The following is a 24,016-nucleotide window of genomic DNA, read 5'->3' on the forward strand; positions in this document are numbered from 1 at the left end:
GTAAATTAAGTAATGCTAAAAATGTTACAAATATGTACGTTTCTGAGTAGAAGCTATTTATTTTCATATGTTATGGTTGTTGAGCCAACAAATAGGTTTTATTGTCCGGTGTATTTTGATTGGCTGACAGATACCTAATTATCACTAATTCACTTTTAAACTAATGTACTGATATAGTGTTGTGACCTACTAAGGCATTTGCAGATTGAAAAAACATTTCTGCAGAAATAAAAATTCTCTACAAATATCGCCACAAAAACAAAAAGATATAGCCTAGTGAAGAAATATAAAGCAGCAATACACCATTAACGTGATGAAACTGTTTTTCGCTGGCTGAAGACATTCTAGTTTTCAAGTTTGGAAGCCACACTATTAATAATGCATTTTGTCCAAAAAATACTGATATTTACAAAATATTTGGTCTTTCAAATCAGTAAACACAAGATGAAGGTCTAGAGATGGGTTCCTTGAAGATTAAACACAAGCCTTCAACAAAATATGAGATTCAAAAGGGAATAATCACTGACACTGTAGTTAAACAAACAACTGTAATAAACCACAATTTCAGCATCTTATCTTCAAAGGGGTCCTTTTAAGGAGGAACAGTGCATTATAAGGCAGACAACAGATAGAAGTATGTGTTGCAAGGGACCATCCCAATGCTCTCCTGGACAGCTATGCCTTTACACTTTTAGCCATGAGCAATGCATTTGAAAAAACAAGACTGCTCAAAGGGCAACAAGTCCTCTTCTAAATCTGTCATAAAGACCTCAAATCATAGAAATCAAGCCATGATGTACAAACTGCACTGACAAAATTAGAGTACTTAACACAGGTAGTGGTGGCACAGTGGCTTAGTGGGTAGCACAGCAATAAGGTCCAGGGTTCAAGTCCTGGCTATACTGGACCTTTCTGTGTGGAGTTTGCATGTTCTCCCCGTGTTCGTGTGGGTTTCCTCTGGATGCTCCGGATTCCCCCACAGTCCAAAGACAGGCAGATTAAGTTAACTGGAGACCCTAAAATTGCCCGTACGTGGTTGTGAGAGTGTGTATGGCTGTGTGTGTTGCCGTGTGATGGACTGGTCACCTGTCCAGGGTGTTTCCCTGCCTTCGGCTCGAGACAGCTGGGATAGGCTCCAGCACTACCCGTGACCCTACATAGGACAAGAGGCTATATATGATGGATGGATGAAACATAGGGAGTAGTAAATGACCAGCAGAGCTCAAAAGTGTCTCTTAACTCTGGTGACCTGAAGGTAAGAGGCATTTGGAAAATTTTTGCCAGCTGTTATTTTAGTTCCTCATCACAGTGATTGTTTATAATTGACCACTCAACAGCGCTGTCTATTTTTAATGTTTCTGCCCCTGTTTGAAGTCATACACTTGGTGACAGACAGATACACATGCCTGAAGGTGAAGTTGGGGCTATATATACTACAGGAATTCTGAGTGGACACCTAAGGCTCTGTAGCTTTATAAAGGTCTTTTTAAATACAACACTGCTAAGGGTCTACACTTCTATCAGTGGATTCTGATGGGCAGTACCAATTGATTTTTGCCTACTTTTACTTTATTTTTTGCATTTAAAAGGAGAAGTCATCAGTTACTCACCCTCACATTGTTTCAATCAAACATGCATAACTATTTCTTCCATGGAAAATGTAGATGTTTAGCAGAATGTCTGAGCTGTTTGTTTTCTTCCATAAAATGAAAGTGGATGGTGACCAGGGTCTGTCCAAAAATGACCACAAGTCATCTTTATGACTTGTATACAATATTTCAAGTCTTCTGAAGGAACAGCCAGAAATTAGAGCTGTTATTTAGTGAAAATATTGCCTTGAAAATATTGCCTGACAAAAGTTAATGACAAAATCTTTTACTTTTGACTGACGTATTCCTTAATTACTTCTAAAGATAGAGTACATTCTTAGATTAAGTTCCTCCTGTCTAAATAATAACACAAATAGACCGAATAGTATTTGTTACTTTTGTGAAACTATTCAAAAAAGAGGCCCAATCAGGGAAGGAAAGATATATAAAAAGCATGAAAGTAAAGAGATGGGTAAAAAATGACAGAAGAACAAAATGGAAAAAGTCTTTGAAGTAGAAGTCAAAGTTAATGATAATGGCAAATAGATTTTGCAAATGCAATTGCAAAAGAAAGAGGGGACAGAAAATCAGAGTCATGTCATCAACAAGTTGAAGTGTAATGCAAGATAAAAGCTGGAGAAAATGCAAAGAGGGTGAAAAAAAGAAACAGAAGGATGAGGGCATTATTTAGGGAACTAACAGCAGAGCTCAGACCCAAGAGAGAAAGTGAAATCAGGAAGGACATGTGCATTTGAATAAAGATGAGGACGACAGGCTCCTCTTCAATCCTGAATACCGTACACTTAACATTGACTTTGAGTTGAAGGAAGAGGGCATGAATAAACATGAGCATGGCTTACCCCTCTATAGTCCTACAATGCCTAGAGTTCCTACATACACATGGAATGGGTGATATGCATGGTTCTTTACATTATGTGCATTGTGAAGAATACACAGATATGGAGTGTCTCTAAAGGTGACATTTCTGCACTGTGTTAGAACTGCTTCTGTGGAAATGATCAAGTGCTAGACAGGGATGGACTGACCATACGGAGCACTTTGACTTTTCCCAGTGGGCCGGGCAGCTTTGTGTTGGCTGTTAAAATCAAATGTATTTTCTGCGTTTAAAGACAGAAACATTTCCCCCATCATCGGATTGGCCCACTTAAGGTGTAGATCCTGTTGGATGCATACAATTATGGCAACATTCTCTAATGTGTCTTTTTGTAATCCAGTTTCCTAACGTCATAGTTGGTGGTAGTGTGGTACTGGAGTGTTTTCGAAATGCTGTTTTCGGTGGAGGAAAACTTCATTCCAGTCTAAATAAGAGGCAAAAGCATAGAGAAATCAATGCGTTCGCAAACAAAAACGAATGGAACGCTAATATATTTAATTTGAAAACGCATTAATTTTACTACGTTTATGCCTCTCATCCACACTAGAAAGGCATTCAGTCTTACAACTGCTCTAACTTCTGTACTACTCTAGCAACAAATAGAAATTAGCATTATGATACTGTGAATATTGATGCTTTTGTATGAGTTTCTTACATTCCTCATTTTGTAAGTCGCTTTGGATAAAACTGACTGCTAAATCACTAAATGTAAATGTTTACTCAACCAAAAATAGTGTTTTGAAAATGCACTTCATTACTGAATACTTTGGAAAATGAAGATGCAAAGAGACAGAAAACAGCTGGATGAGCCACATTTGAAGCCATTGTAAAATTACTTTAAACCCACAATTCAAAGAATACATTTTTCAAAGCAGCTTTTTTTTTTTTTTTTTTTTTGCTGGAAAGTGATTAGATAAATTTTAACCTTTTTAATATCATCTAATTTGTTACTTGTAATTCATCAACGATTAAAACCAGAAGTGTGCCATCATATCCTGTCCATTGCGGTGTTCAATCTCTCGAGGCTTATTGCTTTAATCAGGTCTGTAAAATCATAAAATGCAAAACGCAATCAACTGCGTCTTGTTACTCTGATTTAATGGATTCTTACCTTGCGACAACCTAAACAATTTTCTCTGATTACATTTTCTGTGTGTGTGTGTGTGATATGCCATGTTTGTGATTTGTAAAAGTTATTTAAGTGAAAATCTTTGAATAAAAGTTCCATATCAAATAATATCAAATGATAATACAGCAGTATGCATAAGTGATTTATATAGTGGGGGATTATTCACTGTGTGTTGTGATGGGTCTGTAAGATGATATTACTGTAGTTCCAGTCCATCCTTGGTGAAAGGTGAATTTGTTTGTAGGCATCTAGAATGCCAGTTTGGTCTAGTGGTGCAAGGCCCATTTATTTCAGCAGTTAGAAATCCCACAGAGTACAGCATAAGAACATCGATTAAGTAATGGAATTGTGCCAGTGCTATTCAAATCCCCACCTGCAGAGCCTGATGTCTGCACCAATTCAGAAAAACATCAGAGCACAGCACACCTATCCAACTCTATTCGGGAAATAAGTCATGTATGCTGCAGTGAGGCAGGGGTTTGCTGTGAGGGTCAGCCATTACAGAAATGTGAGAGATGTGAGGAACATGCTAAACATCCTTCTAAATGGTTGTCGGGCAGCAGGAAATGGCAGTAAACAAACTCAGGCCTAGTCACAGGGAGAGGGAATGTTGAATTATGTAAACAAGACCATTATCTTCAAGTGAAAGGATGAACAAGTTTCAGAAACCGCCCTTGCTATCAAAACACCCAACACTAATTCTCAAGAGAAAAAACAATCAAGAACTGACACATCAAAAAGTTTGCAATAGTCTGGGGCCTGAGTAACTCCGCGAGTATTGACGCTGACTACTACCCCTGGAGTTGTGAGTTCGTCGTGTGCTGAGTGACTCCAGCCAGGTCTTCTAAGCAACAAAATTGGGGTAGAGTCACATGGGGTGACCCCCTCGTGGTCACGATTAGTGGTTCTCGCTCTCAATGGGGCGCACTGTAATTTGTGCATGGATTGCAGAGAGTAGCATGAGCCCCCATGTGCTGGAGACTACACAGTGTCATGCACAATGAGCCACGTGATAAAGATGCACGGATTGACTGTCTCAGAAGCGAAGGCGACTGAGACTTGTCCTCCACCACCCAGATTGAGGTGAGTAACTACGCCACCACGAGGACCTACTAAGTAGTGGGATTTGGGCATTCCAAATTTAGAGAAAGTTTTAAATATAAATATGTACTGTTGAAGCAATGATTGTTTATTATTAGTGGTCCTTGATATGGCAAGCATTATTATTACTATAGTTCATACATAGGGTTATGGGATTGTTAAAATCCCTAACCCTACATATTAAACTTTATATCCAACCTGGTCTCAAGATAAATCTTTATTTTACAAGATACAAAATAATATGAGTTGGCAAACGTACAGCTTTTACTCCTATAGAGAAAAATAAACGAACCAACAAAGAGGTTATAACAATTATTAACTTCTCTTTGTTGATCGGTTGGTCTAAAAGTTGTACCTTTTCATATGATCCATATGATATGAAGTCATCTGATAACTTTTGCGATTCGAACTTGTACGAATTATTAATAGTTTTCATGAGACTACAGTATGTTTTCATAACACAACATAATGGACAAGAATGATACCTTAAAATCATGTGGCTTGCTAAGGAAAGTTGTGCTATTACTTTCTATGAAATCAGACTTGCAGAGGACAATATACCATGTGAAAAAAAAACATTGGGGGATGCTAGCCATATTAAGTGTAAGCAATCACCAAAAACCTCATATAAACTGCATAGCAATGTGCTTATAAAACACTCAGAACACCTTAGAAACGAAAACAGAAATGCCCTAGCAATCACCCACAACAACCTAGCGCATTGAAGGCACTGGCAAGAACCACTCACATTGCCTTCAGAGTTCAAATATGAAACTCTACAACTACAAGACTTTTATTTTTAGAAAACAGAGTAGAAAGATCCCATACATTGTATGCATCTGAAATCCGATCTTGTAGACAATGGGGAACAAACGCTACTGATCATTATTTCAGAAAACACAGGCTAGTCAATGGTGGGTGGTGGATCTAAAAGGGTAGGGCATCAAGGGGCACAAGCTGGAAGAGGTAAGAGTTATAGGACTGTGAACCCCTTGGGAGGAGGCAGAGCCATTAATTAGTAGGTCAAAGTAATTAACATTAAGACAAGGCTCATTTAAAAAGAAAGTGTCCAAACCAAATTACATGATTTATTCCTGTCAAACAGTGAAACACATTGTTTAAAATGACAGAGGGGTAATTACCATACAACCACTTTTACCAAAATAAATTCTCAAGACAGTAGTATGTATAAATTGGAAAGAAATAAACAACAGTAAAACAGTTCCCTTACATGCTACAATTAAACAATGTCCCCGAATGCCTGCATGTAGAAAGTACACAATATAATGCAATACCGGCTCTGTTTTCATTTAAAGTGAGCATGTTTGAGCACCTGAAATGTCAGAATGAGGATGTGAATTATGACAGACTGAGGCTAACTTTTTTCCGAACATTTCCTTTTGTGTTCAACAACGACTTTGTGTGTAACGACTTCAGGGTGAGAAAATTACAACAGAATTTTTATCTTTTGGTGAGTTATCCCCTTTAACGTCACACATAATGGATATTTAGGTGAGGTTGAGACTCTTCAGTGAATTAACGATTATCGGGAAGACTGAAGCTCTGGAAAGTTCTGAACTACTCATACATGTTGAGAAAGTCCTCCATTGTTCGAACATGCAATACTGGTTAAAGGATTAGAGCCATATTCACTTAGGTCAACTTATGTCTTGATCTCATGCAATGACAGTGTTTCTCATGTGTACAGCAAGAAAAAGAGAAGGTATGTGAGCTGTCTTTTAACAAAAGGTACAAAACTTTTTTGGGGGAAACTGTAGCAGGCCAGGGAACCCAGCAAAGAAAGGCAATCAGGGCAGGAAGAGTCTGTATGACTATGAATACGGAGCTCACAGCATGAAGGGTGAGTATATGATGTCTGTGTCGTGATCAGTGTCAGATCTGCTCTGTCTCTCATCTTGTTATCGTTTCATGTTGCTTAGACGTACAGTCTTCTCCAGCTCAAACTGCCGATGGTCCACTCTCTCCAGAAAGTTTTTTCGCTCCACGTATCTACAGACAAAAACACAATAGAGTAGTGACAGCGGGACGCTGCAATACTGTGCACAGACATAGTAATACAAAACATTTTCATGGTGTCAGCAAGAAGGGTAATAGCACAAACAGCGGGGCTTGCTGTGCAAATTTAAAAACAAACTACTTCAGTGTTATGCCACACCACATCTCCAGTGATGTTATTACAAAGCTTCCTTCAGTTTTGTGGTCTCCTACTGTGCCTTGAAACCACACATGAGAGAAGAGAGTGGGGACAGAGGGGTGTTGGTAAAAGTTGCTCTTTCAAAGCACTCAGATAGCAAAGTGATTTAACACACAACTTGTCTCGGAGTACTACAGTACCATCTGTGTCAGGCAGGCAAAAATATACATTTTTCACGGATCCAACTTGTCATTTAAACTGGAAAAAATTAAATAAAAATAAATTATATATATATATATATATATATATACATACTTTATATATATAAAAAATATCTGTTTTGAAACCTGACTAAAATCAGCAGATTTTTCTTAATTTTGACGTAACATATGTAATGTCAAACAAAGTGTGCAATAATGTCAGAAGCTGTGCCCAAATTCACTTATTGTCACCAACTCTTTCCTCATATAACACACTATGTGGTATTCACTAGAGTGAACAAACAAGCAAATACAGACACAGCATAATCACAAATGTATATAATGCATCCATCAGCCACTGTGTCTCTCATGTGCCTTGTGAGTTTAGCATCGTAGAAAAACAATCTTCGAATAAAGCAGCGTTTTCAACTCATGTTTTCAAAAGATTTTAAAAAAAAATCTGGGCAAATTGGCACAAAATTTAAATGGAAATATAAGTTGTAGCCACTGGGGAAGTCACTGTGTCTGTCGTCATTTTCTGTTTTGTCGAATTTTTTAATGCACATCTAGCAATTTATTCGATAAATCCATTTCCATCATAGTTTTTGTGCATGTCTTCCTTTTTTTAATCAACTTTTCTCCCCAATTTGGCATGCCCAATTCCCAATGTGCTCTAATTCCTCATGGTTGCACAGTGACTCGCCTCGAACCGGGTGGCGGAGGACGAATCTCAGTCGCCTCCGCTTCTTAGACAGTCAGCCCGCGCATCTTGTCAAGTGGATTGCTGAGCATGTTACCGTGGAGACCAAGCACGTGTGCTGTGGAGGCATCTACGCACAACTTATCATGCACCTTATAGTGACCACAAGGAAGGTAACCCATGTGACTCTACCCACTCTAGCAACTGGGCAAATTGGTTGTTTTAGAAGCCTGGCTGGAGCCACTGATGGAAATGCAGATATTGAAGCAAAATGTACAGTTTTCCAATTCTCACTACAATGATAGCTACTCTCAGTTGTTGCATGAGAAAGACTTTTTGCAGCATGCTATATGGGTCATTACAATAGCAACACAATGTAAATGTACCGGATTTTAGCTACACTGTCTGAACATACATATCAGTTTGTAAAATGACAATGTGGTCAGATAAAGATCTTAAAGATCAAATCTGCAAACAAAATTTTGTGTGCAATGTGAAAGCCTTAGCAAACTTGTATACTGTAGATGTATATAGCTGACACCATGAGCTCATTGAGGTTAAAGGTGCATGTATTCTGCCCCCCTGTTTATTGCCATTATGAAGCCAGTTTGCAAGCTAAGGGCAGATGTGGAGAATAGAGAAAATAAAATGGCCCTTTCAGGCTGACATAATTTGGTTTTGTGATTTTCCTCATAAAAGCTAGAGTCTGGGTTCAGGTACAGGGAGTTGGCTGATGATCAGCAGAGATGTGCATCACCTACAGAAAGCTTTTTGTGAAGCCTAAATGAATTGTTCTGTAGAGTAGTGCACACTAACAAATCCTGTGGAGCAGCTGCTACACACAGAGAGATGGGATGTTACAGAGCACAGACAGGGCATTTTTATTAGATATCACATTATGCCACAGCCAATGATGAAAAGGAGACAGAGAGCAAAAACTGACTGCCTGTGTCCTGTTTGAAGTCCTAATGGGATCTCTGACACACACACACACACACACACACGAGATGATGCTGGGTGCTACACAATGGGTTTAAAGGGGTCATATCATTTACTGTATTATGTTTTATAATTTACCCTTTTTCACTGTGGTCCTAGTATATTGTTGGTCTTTTTTTTCTTTTGGCAAAACCAGTCTAAACTTATTACATTTGTTTAAATGAATATTTCTACCCTATCTCTGACCTTTAGAAATAAATGGGTAATTTTTTTGCTGCTGTGCCTTTTAAGACTTGTGTAAATGCCCTCTTTGCATGTAAGATGAGAACCAGTGCTGTGCTGCAAACTTCTGCCACTCTTTCCTTTTGTTGGCATCCAAAAAAATGCAGAGCAGCAGGTTCTGTGAGAGCCAAGACCAGCACAAGGCTTGACCGACTTTTAGGCCTGGGATCGATGCCTTTTTCACATATCGATAATCGGAAGATTTTTGTCTTTTCAAACATATTTCTTAACACAACTTTGGTAAAGTGTGAGTGGCAAGATAAATTATAGAGGGTCACATACCGGACGTGGCAGACAATATGGCACGTTCTAAAATTCTAAACAATTATTTTCTCTGAAGGTACGCACACACCAACATTGCCACTTGCCATCTCTGGAGGCTTCTCAAAATTCTGCTGCACCACAGAGCTCAATTTGCACAGTTTTCCATGAAATTTGACCCAACCAAATGACAAAGATTATTAATTTTAGCCATCACTTGATATATTGGGTAAATATATCTTTCATATAGCTTACACAATATATTTTCAATTACAAGTGTCTTTTTGTGGTTTGACAGCTAGATTGTACCCTCTTTAAAGCTACATACAGAGAAATTGCTAAATAATTTGTAATCATAATTTTGCACAGTTAAACCAGTTTCATACACTAATCTGGAAACTCATCAATGCCCCTTTGGTTCATTCTTGAAGAATAACAAAAACCATGTAACATTTGCGAGTATGCATCCTTTGCAAGGAGCTCTAAAATTCCTGCCCTATATTGTGATACCTGTGCCTTCGACCTCCTTCAGTAAATGTTATATCACCCCCTTGTGGTCTCCCTACACTATTACACCAGACATTAAACAGAAGTCCAATTTGAGAATTGAAAAGCATGCAAATTAGGCTTTTAAACCACTCCACTGATGATGCCATTGCATCTACAATACACACTGCTCTCTCCCATCTGGAAAAAAGGAACACATATGTGAGAATGCTGTTTGTAGACTACAGCTCAGCATTCAACACCATAGTGCCCTCCAAGCTTGATATGAAACTCCGGGCTCTGGGCTTAAACAGCTCGCTGTGCAGCTGGATTCTGGATTTCCTCTCAGGCAGACGTCAGGTGGTTAGAATGGGCAGCAACATCTCCTCATCACTGACCCTCAACACTGGAGCCCCGCAGGGCTGTGTTCTCAGCCCACTCCTGTATTCCCTATACACACATAACTGTGTGGCAACATATAGCTCCAATGCCATCATTAAGTTTGCTGACGATACGACGGTGGTAGGTCTGATCACTGACAATGATGAAAGAGCCTACAGAGAGGAGGTGCACACTCTGACACGCTGGTGTCAGGAGCACAACCTCTCCCTCAACGTCAGTAAAACCAAGGAGCTTGTGGTGGATTTCAGGAGGAAAGACGGAGAACACAGCCCCATCACCATCAATGGATCACCGGTGGAGAGAGTCAGCAGTTTCAAGTTCCTCGGTGTCCACATCACTGAAGAACTCACATGGTCCGTCCACACTGAGGCCGTTGTGAAGAAGGCTCACCAGCGCCTCTTCTTCCTGAGACGGCTGAGGAAGTCTGGAATGGAGGATCATCAGAGACTCCAGCCACCCGAGTCATGGGCTGTTCTCACTGCTACCATCAGGCAGACGGTATCGCAGCATCAGGACCCGCACCAGCCGACTACATGACAGCTTCTTTCCCCAAGCAGTCAGACTGTTGAACACTTGATCTATCACGATCAATAATTAGCACTGCACTTTATTCATCTATAATCTCACACTGGACTGTCAACATATTCTCCTCAATATACTACTTCATATACATATATATATATATATATTTCATACACTCCTTACTTATTGTATTGTATATTGTGTATTGTATATTGTGTGTATTGTTTACTGTACATTGTATATAATTATTGTGTTGTGTAAGTATGTGTACATTTGATATGTAAATTGTGTTGTGTAAGTATGTTGTTTACTGTAATTGGTATATGTCTCATCACTGTCATGACTGCTATGTTGCTCGGAACTGCACACAAGAATTTCACCTACTGTTGCACTTGTGTACATGGTAGTGTGACAAAAAATTTGATTTGATTAAATTTAAATGTCGACTAATATTATCATATCAATTCCTTAAAAATATACAGATAAAATAACGTGACAATCAATAATAGATATTTTATGACATGCTTGCCAACATTCCCATGTTTTATTCTCATTATTATTTCTTCTTATAACCATGTCAATCCAACTTTACCTTACAACCTCACATTGACTGGGTGGGCCAGGTTTCTGATTAGGTGTGGCTGATGTGTCAATTTTGTCTTTTGTCAATTACATGTTCCCTTTAAATAATTGTTTTCTCTTGAATACACTATGTTTTACCTATTAAATTGCATAGATGTGCAAAGAAATATTGTGCTTCCTGCATGCTCTACTAATCCAATTTTTGTAGAGCACAATCTGTCTCATGGCTGTTCTGTTACCTTTAAAACCCAACATAGGGGCATTTTCCCCAGTGTCTAGATCCCAAGATGCTCTGGAAGCTCTGATGCCCAGTCAACTGTTTGCCTCCGGAGACTGGCGGCCCTGGGTTTACTCACTGTGTGAGCTCTGTCAGATCTGCATGCATTTAGACAGCAGCCTCTTGTCTTCCTATATTCTTTGGGGAAAAAAGAGCTGGAAGAATCAGTAGGGTTGGGAAACAATAATCGTTTAATTAAAAATATAAAAGGAAGAGGGGGGGCTGGGTAGCTCAGCAAGTAAAGACGCTGACTACCACGCCTGGAGTCACAAGTTCGAATCCAGGGCCTGCTGAGTATCTTCAGTCAGACTTCCTAAGCAACCAATTGGCCCAGTTGCTAGGGTAGAGTCACGCTGGGTTAACCTCCACGTGGTCACTATAATGTTGTTCTTGCTCCCGGTGGGGCATGTGGCGAGTTGAGCATGGATGCTGCGGAGAATAGCGTGAAGCCTCCACATGCGTTAGGTCTCTGCGGTAACGTGCTCAACAAGCCACGTGATAAGATGCGGGATTGACGGTCTCAGAGGCAAAGGGAACTGAGATTCGTCCTCCATCACCCGGATTGAGGCGAGTCACTATGCCACCATGAGGACTTTGGAGCGCATTGGAAATTGGACATACAAATTTGGTGTGAAAAAGGGAGAAAATTAAAACAAATTAAACAAAGGCAAAAACAAATAAAAAAGGAAGAGAGTGATTTTCATGACATTTGTTTCTGTAAACAGATCTTGCTCGTGCATTCTTCCTCAAAAACACTAAAAGAGTCAGTAAAGATACCATTAAGGAACCAATATTGCTAAGTAGAATCAAACTAGAACAGTAAATTCCTTACAATTTCCATCTCTAAACATCAAACAAACTAAAACAGCCCTAACAGAGCTGTGGGCATTCAGTGTGACCAAGTGTGCGCTCACACCCTTTATCAGCCCTACTCCTAAACCACATTCTTCTGAAAGAAACAGAAATATGGAAACGATGGCAAACCATATTTTTGTCTGTTGGATGAGCCCCCCAGGCCAGATTTTCAATTTACCAACTTTTCCACTACCCTACAACCATCTGCTCGAGAACAAACACAACTCTTTCGTCTACATATTAAAGAAGCACCAGGCATCTTTAAGAATGAGAGAGCCAAGTGCTGTGGGTGCAATTGGAACTCCTCAATGCACAGTGAGGAAGTGAAAAAAGATACACAACCTTTGCATGCAGAGATGTCATTTTGAATTACCATCCCCTTGGGACAAGATGCAAGGTCTCTCCTCCAACTTTTTGTTTACACCAAATGCATCTTGGGAGTGGGGCAACATCGCAAAAATATGGCACTGCATTACCCTTGACCAGAGGAATTCCAGCTCCAAGACACAGTGCAGGCTGGTTAACTATGGTGACGGGATTTAAAGGGGTTCTTGCAACTCAGAGGATAGCAAGTAAACAAAGACATCAGGCAATGCACTACTAAGACAACTAACAGCCGCAGCTGAGGAACACAACCCAAGAAACCTCAAATTTGCTTAACTCTTAAAATTAACCAATTGGCATCCTTTCATGAAGGAAAGCTAAAGGGAATTTTTTTCCACCAAATGATTTCACTTCCTCCAAAACTAACTATGAATCAAATCTAATCTTAATTTTAGAGCAGATATGTAAACTATGTATGTAGATCTAAATAATGGTCCTGCTTAATTCTTGAAGCCTTTTGAAGTCTAAAAACTAATCTGCAGATTACTGGTACTACTGTCTGTCCTGACAGGAGAAGTTTACTTAATCTACAGACTTTATTTTCAATCCCTTAAACATAATGATTTGTAACATAATGTTGTAATTTGCCAGATAGAAAATGTATTTAGGCTTTGTGAAAGTAACCCTGAGGAGATGCTGGTTTTGTGTATCGTACTGAGAAGGAAAATTAGCTCACTATGTAAAGAATCCCTCTATAAAGTATACAGTTCTTCACAATGCACTCTCATTCATCTCTATCAGAAGACTCATCCTCACTGGCTTTTTAAATCTGGTGCTTAAAAATATATATAATTATGAACTAAAAATTAAGCAAAAATATGGAGCAGGTGGTTGGGTGAAGAGGTGTTTTTCTGGGGGACAGGTACCGTGGGAGGGAGAAGATGTAATTGCATGTGTCTTTGAGGTCTGCGTGTGTAGGAGAGATGTGGGCGTTGAGTATGTGGCCACGCAGTGCAGGTGTCTGCCCATATAGATAGAGATATAAATATGGATGGATAGATAAAAACTAAATGCAGGGGTCAAATTACTTTTACTTTGACACACAAACTTAAAAACACTCATGGAGCAAGACACTGTAAAACACTGATCTGTTAGATATCGAGATTCAGTTATTTATGGGCAGTGCATTATTTTATTCAGATATTTAACCCATATAATAAACAAATATACAAAAATCTTCTGTTGCACAAAACTATTGTATTCTGCACAAAAACAGAAACCTATTGAATTATAGATTGAAATGTATTCTTAAAGGCAGTGTAGTTGAAATCGCACTTGGATGCACTCTGTTTCAATTCCAGCTCAAATCGGAACCAAGATGAAACTGCTATAATAAAGTGAGAAATGTACTTGCAATACATTTCATTTTCTGTAAACACTACCTAAAACATTTCTGACCCTGGTTTTTGTTCCATCCAGTGGTCCGACTAGGGTTGCAACGGAATGAGATTTTCACAGTATGATAATCGTCTCAGAAAATATCACAGTTTCATGTTATACGGTATTACACAATTACTATTATCAGTGAAACCAGAAGGGTTATTTTATTTATTTATTTATTTTTGAGCAAACACTTTATTATAATTGAAACTTGAAACCATTTATTTTATTGAAGTATGTGTAAAAAAAAGTCTCCCTTTTGAAAATAAAATAAATAGAAAAAATAAGAAAACTAACAGAATTATAATAAACAGAATTATAAACATGATAAAAAAATAGCATGTAACTACAACATGTAATATAACTAAAGCATGTTAGTTTACATGTTACAATAGCATGATAAATTAACTACTAAATTAAAAATAACATCAGCTGCGTGAGCTTTAAAGTAATATACTATGATTATTAACAGTTAACATATACTGTAGGTGCGCAACAGTGAGGCCAGACTGCTCTTGTCTGTACCTTCAACTCAGTGGTTCTCAACTGGTTTTGCTTCAGGACAAATTTTACATGGAAATCAAGTGTCGACCTGCCATAGATTAATCATAACCTGTATTTAATGTATCCTGGGTTGCAACAAAACCATAGTTTCCAGTACAAGGATATGCATCAAGTGTCATTATTTTTGTTGATGATGTTAACAACAAAATCTACAGGAAGTTTTCTCTCCCCCCTTTAAAAACCGAAGAACATATTTACATATATGAGCCCATTATTATCCCGTTTGTTACCTAATATTAAATATTTATACACATATTACACAGAAGGAAAGCCTCCTCATTATCATGTTTGGGTCATTGTGCTAGTCTTAAATAATAGTAATAATAATAATAATAAATGAATATATTTATGAAAAATAAATACTAGCTGAAACACATCTTGAAACTTTAACAAAAACTGCCACTGTTGATATAAAATGAGGTCTAATAAATTTTACCTTTAGATTATTTCATATGAAACTATGACATTTTGTCAAAATATAACAGTTTCTTTTACTTATGTAAAATCCTGAAACAAATTTGTAAAGGTGATGGTGTGTAATTATTAATAGTTTTAACTATTTTGGTAAAGGGGCCACATCAGACTTTAACTAGTGCAGGGTCTCCTGGACGGATTCGCATGTCAATGATTACCCCTCCGTGTGTCAATGATGCCGAGATCTACTTTTATATTTAATTTAATCACTGAGAAGGTTTACCTGCAAAATTAGTAGCACCAAACATCACAAGCAGCCTCAAGAATGGACACAGAGTAGCCGTATAACACTTTTCCTTGAGCAGAATATTGCACTACAGATCGTTATGTTTGTTCAAAAGGGAAAGCAAGAGCTAGAAATAACACAATCGCGTGCATGGTTGCCAGATTGCACAAAATAAGTATAACATTAGGCGGAATATTTCTAATTTGCGGAAGTATAAATCTCAAACTGGGGGTTTTTCGTCTCTTATCTGGCAACCCTGATCATGTTAAATGCTCGTGGAGACGCGTTATGCCCCAATGCAAGTTAACTGAAATATTCAATGAAAAATAAATGCTTTTACAATAAATTAGCCGCGGGCCACATTATACCATGTGGAGGGCTTGATCCAGCCGTAAATTGCCCATGTCTGCTTTAGCTGTTTGCGAGATTATAATTAAATCTGCCTCGGCAGTCTTAAATAGTCTATCACTTGGGCGGCCGCCGAAAAATCTTCAATGGGAGAACCATGGCATTGCTCTTTCCCTGTTGTCCAGACCAGTTGAGAAACACTGCTTTAACACACACACACACACACACACACACACACACACACACACACACACACACACTCATGTCAGATCCCATCACCTTGCTTCCCTCTGACATTTTCTCCGCTGCGTGTCACAAGTTGACGCGTCTGACAGGCAGACAAGGAATAAAGGAGATGAGCACGCGCATGTGAGATTCTCCATCCAGTTGCATTTTTTCCTCAATACCGTAGATAAGCAAATGTACATGGTTTGATAACCATCAATTTTCAAACCGTGGTATACAGTGAAACCAGTATACCGCTGCAACCCTAGGTCCGAAAGCTTAGGATCCTCATTTTTTTAGTAAAGCTGTAGTTCTCCACTGCCTCACCACCTTCTCCTCAAGATCAAAGCCAAGATAAGAATTTTTTTTAATGAAGTACCTTTGGCTTTGCTCCCACTTCATTCATTCTACGGCAGTGAGTTAAAAAAGACTGATCCTAGATAGGTCTGGAGGGGCTCATCCTCAGTCAGGTCTTAAAGAACCATTCATGATATGTCTGCTTAACAGAACAATACAATCTCAGGACACAGTGGAAGAGATACCGCAGGTCATAATTTGGCCTATACTGAATCTGCTATGTTCTCTTACGAGAGGTTCTCTCGTATTGCGTAAGCTAGCTTACGCTACGGGAAAGATTCATCTTTTCTGAGATATTGAAGCCAAAAAATTATCCTTAATTTTTGTATCCATTGTCAACGCAGTGTGGCAGCTGCAGACCTTGAGCGGGCTAGCTAGCGAGCTCATAGGTTGCTCTGCGGCAACTGCTGCAGCCTATAGACGAGCTTGGGCGAACTCGCATCCAATGAGAGGCGTCCGCGCGCTCACTGCATCAAAGCCCGCCAAAATGGGCGTGACTAGAGTGCATATAAGCGTAGTTCGTAGGCTGGAACCCTGATTTTCATCTCTTCAGCGAAGCTCTTCGCGATCGCTGACCTGGAAGCCGCGCCGTCGCTCGAGGGGCATCAAGCAAGCGTGGACAGCGCTAGAAGAAGCCGGCCGCCTCAGCCACCTTCAGCCATCCTGCGAAGCTACGCCATCCGACGACGTATCCTTTTAAAGCAAGCTAGTTCTCACAAACTATTCACAAAAGAGTACGAGCGTCTTTTTCAAGATGCCTCGCTCCACTTGCGCCTCATGTCGCGCTCTTCTCAGCACAGGAGACCGCCACATCATCTGGCGCTCTCTGCCTGGGACTGGGGCACGCAGAGCTCGCCTCGCTGAGGGCGGATGCGATTTCTGTGAGGAGCTACCGATGTCGACCCTGCGGGCTCGACTCGAGCGCTCAAAGCAGAAACCGCCAGCCGCTTTACCTTCAGCCGCAGCAGGAAGAAGCGCCGCCACAAAGGCTGCCGGAAACTGAGGTTGAAGCGACTGCCTCGCCGGAGCCTCTCCCTCGAGCATCGCTCACCCTCCCCCGCCCGGACGCCGCGAGTTGCCGCCGAGCGGCCGCGACTGCTGCCATCTCGGATGACGAGGCGGAGGATAAGGGCCGCTGTTCCATCATGGCTTCGGACAGCGAGGAGTGGTCAGGCTCCCAAGCCTCCTCCTCGCCCAGGAATCCAGCAGGACCCGCCCGAGTCGAGGGGAGTTAACACGCCCTCACACAGGCCGCCGACCGCCTCGGGCTCGAGTGGTCACCGCCCCTGAGCAGGCACCCAACAGACTCGACGGCTGCTTTCTTCAAAGCCATCGCCGCTCTACACCCGCGCCCGGCCGCCCCTTCCTGCCGGAATTACATACAGAGCTTGCAAAGTCGTGGAATGCTCCTTTTTCAGCCAGGACCCGTTCCCACGTCTCCACCTCTCTCGCGATCGGGTGGACGGCGCCACTGAGAGAGGCTACTCATCCATTCCCCGGTCGAGGACTCGGTAGCAGCACACCTTTGTCCGCCCTCCGCGAGATGGCGTTCCAAGCCTGTGCTCCCGTCTAAGGCCTGCAGAGCGACTTCCGCCTATGTTGGCCGCGCCTATTCCGCCGCCGGCCAAGCCGCATCTGCGCTGCACTCAATGGCCGTTTTACAGATCCTACAAGCAGACCTTCTTCGGGAGTGGGATGAGAAAGGCAGGCACCCAGAGGCTGTTACTGATCTACGAAGCGTGACAGACCTCGCCCTTCGCGCTACCAAAGCTGCAGCCCAAGCTCTAGGGAAGTGCATGGCATCGCTGACTGTGACCGAGAGACACTTATCGCTCTCTCCGACCGGTCTCTTCGGCTCCGCGGTGAGTGGCATTGTTGACCGCTTCTCAGAAGTCCAGAAAGCCACCCAAGCCATGAACCTCTTCCTGCCGCGTCGCGCTAGCTCCTCTGCAGGCCGCTCACGTGACCAGCCTCCTGCACGAGCCTCTTCACAGCGCCCAGTTCAACAAACTCAGACTTCTCAGCGTCGACAGGGCGGCCGCCCTCGATCGCGTTCAGACAGCCGCCGCAGACCGCCGCCCCCCCGCGGGCCTCGATTTAAGGTAACGCTGAAACCTGAGCAACCGAAGTCTTCCTAACTTTGTTGAACAAACGACGGCTCAGTCCCGCCGCGCCGGACCACCGTCAAAACTTTGCCCCTGTCAGTCCCCTTCACTCAGGCTACTACAGTGGTGAATTTAGCAGCCAACAAGCCGGTGACACTGCCCGCTTGCTCAGCACTCAAACGCCGTTTTCACGGCGACCCAAATAAATCTTGTAAAGAGCAAACATGTCTTATGTGTAGAAAAAGTGCCCACAACCCAGTGTTCGCCCCTACACACAAGCATAACACATCCCGTGCTCCCTATCAGAGCACGCCTCATAAAGCGGTTACGTAACCGCCGAAGCGCCAGAGTCAATGAAGGCGCCCACAAATGCGCGCGCTACGCTCATTCTCTGCCCGCTCTGTCACACCGACCAGCCCTATGTGTAGAAAATGTGCCCACAATCCAGTGTTCACTTCTGCACACAAGCACTGCATGTCTCGTGTCCCCACCAGAGCACGCCACATAAAGCGGTTACTGAACCGCCGAAGCGCCAGAATCAATGAAGGCGCCCACAAATGCGCGCGCGCGCCCATTCTCTGCCCGCTCTGTTACACGGCCAGCAAACATTCCTCTGTGTTTAAGTCCCGTGCCCATGACTATGCTTACGCATCACGTAACAGATGTGACTCTTTCCCCATTCATTCCAATCGGAAGTCACTCACAAAACAGCCTGTTCATGCTGTCTGCGAGCAATCATGCATGAACACACTAAACGCGCCACACATTTTGTTCAGCGCTCTGTGTGCGGCAATCAGAGCGAATTGGCCATTCACCCTCTAGCGCTACGCTTCAAAGCGTGGGAAGCTATTCCAGGGATATCCAAGTGGGTGTTAAGCACAATACAACAGGGCTATTTACTACAGTTCGATCGCCGCCTCCTCGCTTCAGAGCACGGCTCGAAACCACTGTGAACACGGAAGCAGCGTGCATGCTTCGCTCAGAAATAGCAAGCCTTCTGTGCAAAAGGGCCATAGAAAAAGTGCCACCCTCTCTGAGCGTAGTCGGGCTTTACAGCCGCTATTTTCTTGTTCCCAAGAAAGACGGCGGCCTCAGACCCATATTAGATCTCAGGGTTTTGAACAAGGTGCTTGCAAAAAGACCGCTCAAAATGCTTACAATCAGGAAACTCCTCGCGATGTGCGCCAGGGGACTGGTTTATTTCTCTCGATCTGAAAGATACATACTTTCAGATTCAGATAAATCCCCGTCACAGGCCATTCTTGAGATTCGCCGACGGCCAGGTTTATCAATACACCGTCCTTCCGCTCGGCCTGTCCTTAGCACCTCGTACTTTCACGAGCGCATGGATGCGGCGCCGCACTCCCTGCGGAGTCAGGGTTTGCGAATTCTGAACTATTTGGACGACTGGCTGATTATGGCTCAGTCACATATGGAGCTTCTGTCTCACAGAGCAGTTCTCCTCAGCCATCTGAACAGTTTGGGTCTTGCAGTCAATTGGACCAAGAGCTCACTACAGCCCAGTCAGACCATTTCCTTCCTGGGAATAGAACTAGACTCCGTGGCAATGACGGCTCGCTTATCTACACAGCGCAGACGCCGTGTTCAGCTTACTCAGCCGCATCTTTTCAGATGAACAGCCTCACGCCTCTGAAGAAATTCCAGAGAGTGCTAGGTTACATGGCCTCAGCCGCAGCAGTACTTCAGCTGGGTTTACTGCACATGCGCCGCTTCAGCATTGGCTAAACACCCGCGTCTCGCCGGGCTTGGGCCACAGGCCGCCAGCCCATCAAGGTGACTCAGACCTGTATATCAGCTCTGCAGCCCTGGACAGTGGCCGAATGGTAACAGCGGGAGTGACAATGGGAGCTGTATCTCGCCGAAAGTCATCTCGACAGACGCGTCCAACACGGGTTGGGGCGCGGTCTCGCGAGGGCTCTCCGGTTTTCGGCCTATGGTCAGTTCAGGAAAAGCTCCTTCACATAAATTGTCTGGAAATGATAGCGGTCGAGTACGCCGCGGCGCTTTCTCCCGGTCATTCAGGGTCACCACGCCCTGGTCCGCTCGACAACAGATCTGTGGTATCCTACCTAAACCGTCAGGGCGGTGTCAGATCCAGGAACCTCTTCCATCTGACGAAACGCATACTGAGTTGGTCCCAGTGCCACCTGCGCCGCTGAGGGCGACGCGACGTGCCAGGCTACCTGAACGACGGCCCGACAGACTGTCCAGAGACAATATTCCCCAGGGAATGGTCCCTGCACGCCAAACAGTCCAGACGTTATGGCACCTATTCGGCAGAGCAGAGATAGACCTCTTTAGCGCCCAAAGAGAACTCTCACTGCCCTATATTTTTCTCGAAAGCGAGGACACGCTGGCCCAGGACTGGCCCAGACGCCCGCTTTACGCCTTCCCTCCCGCCTCGCTATTGCCACAGGTAATGCAGAGGATCAGGGAAACGCGCCACTTGGTGCTCCTCATAGCCCCGCTGGGAGAATCAGACATGGTTCCCGGAGCTTACGCAGCTGTCACTGACAGCGCGTGGCCCATCCCAGTGAGAGCAGATCTCCTCTCTCAAGCTCACGGCACAATCTGGCATCCCCACCCAGAGCGCTGGGCCTGCATGCGTGGGTGATCAACGACTACCCGTCGCTCTGCCAGGAGGAGTAATAAACACCATCATACACGCTAGAGCCCCTTCCACGAGAAGACTCTATGCGCCAAAATGGTCTGTGTTCTCAAAATGGTGCACCGACAGAGACCTGGACCCGCGGACATGTGGGGTGTCTTCGCTGCTCGTATTTCTACAAGAGCTGCTGGATAAGGGCAGATCCCCATCCACGCCAAAGTGTATGTGGCGGCCGCTGCGGCGTTCGCTGAACCCCTGCACGGCCAGTCATGGGGTAAAAACGAGCTGGTCATCCGCTTCCTCAGGGGAGCTAGAAGGATGAACCCCGCGCCTCCATCGGTTCCTATCTGGGATCTTTCTATAGTTCTCGAAACTACGAAAGCCCCCTTTCGAACCACTTCAATCCGTGGATTTGAAATACCTTTCACTCAAAACCGCTTTTCTGACTGCCCTGTCATCAGTCAAACGTGTGGGAGACCTTCACGTGCTGTCTGTCAGCCTGCGTGTCTTGAGTTTGGACCAAGTGACTCCAAGGTCATTTTAAAGCCTAGACACGGCTATGTTCCCAAGGTGATCGGTACTCCTTTCAGAGCACAGGTCATTTCCTATCGGCGCTGCCAGCACCGATAGCTGAACGCGACGCCAATCTCCTTTGCCTGGTCAGAGCACTGAGATTGTATACTGCGCGCTCCGCTGCTTTCAGACGCTCTGAGCAGCTTTTCGTTTCGCTCGAGGGCGCACCAAAGGTCTCGCCGCCTCGAAACAGACACTATCTAGATGGATAGTGGACGCTATTGCTGCTGCATACGCGTCAAAGACCTGCCATGCCCGTTGGGCATTAGGGCTCACTCCACTAGAGGCATGGCATCCTCGTGGGCATGGTCCAGCGGGATTTCCATTCACGACATATGTGTGGCAGCGGGATGGACTTCCCCTCCACCTTTGTCAGATTTTACAATATGGAAGTGCCCGCTCTGCAGGCAAAACTACTAGCGGTTTAATACGCTACAGCTCCCCTGGTGAGCTGCACTGATGGGACACATTCCACACAGACCGGCACCGCCGCTCTGTCGCTCCCTTCCCACTATGTGCTTATGTATTACACAATCAATGACCCGCATTCTTGCCGGCCAAATATTATTTCCCCACTCATAAGGGCTCCCCGGGTCCCCCTTAATTCCCTGGGGCTCATACAGCGGATGCTTGGCGCGACGGCGTTGACAATGGGTTCCCGTGAGCGTAAGCTAGCTTACGCAATATGAGAGAACCTCTCGTGAAGAGAACGTATCGGTTACCTAACGTAACCTCGGTTCTCTCTAGATGAGGGAACGAGTATTGCGTAGCCGGCCGTGCTTCAGCGCCTACGGCGACTTTTCGCTTCAGTCAATGAAAACCAGGGTTCCAGCCTACGAACTACGCTTATATGCACTCTAGTCACGCCCATTTTGGCGGGCTTTGATGCAGTGAGCGCGCGGACGCCTCTCATTGGATGCGAGTTCGCCCAAGCTCGTCTACAGGCTGCAGCAGTTGCCGCAGAGCAACCTATGAGCTCGCTAGCTAGCCCGCTCAAGGTCTGCAGCTGCCACACTGCGTTAACAATGGATACAAAAATTAAGGATAATTTTTTGGCTTCAATATCTCAGAAAAGATGAATCTTTCCCGTAGCGTAAGCTAGCTTACGCAATACTCGTTCCCTCATCTAGAGAGAACCGAGGTTACGTTAGGTAACCGATACGTTTTCTGTGTTGACCGTGAAGGAAAATCTGCATACAGCCTAAGGAGAACACAGTAGGCAACTACTTTTCACAAATGAAAACGTAAGGGCTGGGAATGTGTAGAATTTGACTCATAAACAAGTCAACATGGAATCTGTGCAAAGAACTCCTCAAAAAACTGCAAATATCTGCAAAATAAAACACATTATTCACAAATGTCTACAAATCCCCCACATATTAATTTATTGAATATTTATTCTATAATAATTTGATGATGTGTTGAGCGAACAACAATAATGTAGCACTTTCAGCTCCATTTAATATTTTATACATTTCTTAGGAGATGAGAATAGTGAAAGCCTTTTCAGGAATACAAAATGTTCTTAACTTTTTGCTTAGGGCCTTTTCTTTTACCAGCAAGACCAGAGTGAAAAATATTACAAAAAATTGAATATTAATATCTGCAGACCAACACAAAATAGATATAATTTTAAAGCTTCAAAGCTTTTTTTCAAGACCTGAACAAATAAAAAATTAATACAATATCCCCATACCAAAACAAACCCACACAATCTCCAAAAAGATTTGATTCATGGTGTGGAACTTTTAAGTTTAAAAACCGAAATTCACAGAGGACTCTTATTTTGAAATGTTTGCACTTCACTGCATCCAGCTGCTCCCTCAAACAGATAAGGGAAATAATATATCCTACAATAATATATAACATATTAAAATATAAACAATTAAATGTAAACATTGTCATATTTCATCAACTTTATATCATCATCATCAACAGATGATCATTAGTGATCGCTTGTCATAAATTTCCAATATGGCTTAATGATTGTGAACTGCTCTGCAACAGCTGGAAATACTCACAAGCCCCCACGTCTGGAGAAAATAGTGCCATAGTGCAATAGTGGTCTCCACTACTGAGTGAAGAGAGTGAAAGACGCAGTGCATGAATTTATTTAATTAAATCATTCTTTTAAAGTTTGATAATCACATTAGGTCATATTACAATTCCCATCTTTCCACCCCCAAATTTAAGACCACTTTAAATGATAATTAAGACTTTTGTTGTATCAATATTTAAGACTTTTTATAACCTTACATTTTGGAAAACTGAATTTAAGACATTTAAGACTTTTTAAGGATCTGCGGGAACCCTGTGTATTTGAATGTGTAATTAGTTCTTATGTACAATTATGATTAATTTTTTTGGAAAGGCTTT

The 24,016-nt window shown here is 42.8% G+C and overlaps 1 protein-coding gene across 1 annotated transcript in view; it reads right to left on the minus strand.

The window, feature by feature from the left end:
• Window positions 1-5,782: 5,782 nt before the first annotated feature.
• Window positions 5,783-24,016, minus strand: part of cfdp1 (craniofacial development protein 1) — a 48,462-nt gene continuing 30,228 nt past the window's right edge. Inside the window, exon 7 of the mRNA XM_052151826.1 lies at window positions 5,783-6,724. Coding sequence (XP_052007786.1) covers window positions 6,634-6,724 — 91 coding nt within the window. The 3' untranslated portion in view covers window positions 5,783-6,633. The remainder of the gene's footprint in view (window positions 6,725-24,016) is intronic.

This window comes from Xyrauchen texanus, chromosome 21, assembly GCF_025860055.1.
Source record: "Xyrauchen texanus isolate HMW12.3.18 chromosome 21, RBS_HiC_50CHRs, whole genome shotgun sequence".
Taxonomy (NCBI): Eukaryota; Metazoa; Chordata; class Actinopteri; order Cypriniformes; family Catostomidae; genus Xyrauchen; species Xyrauchen texanus.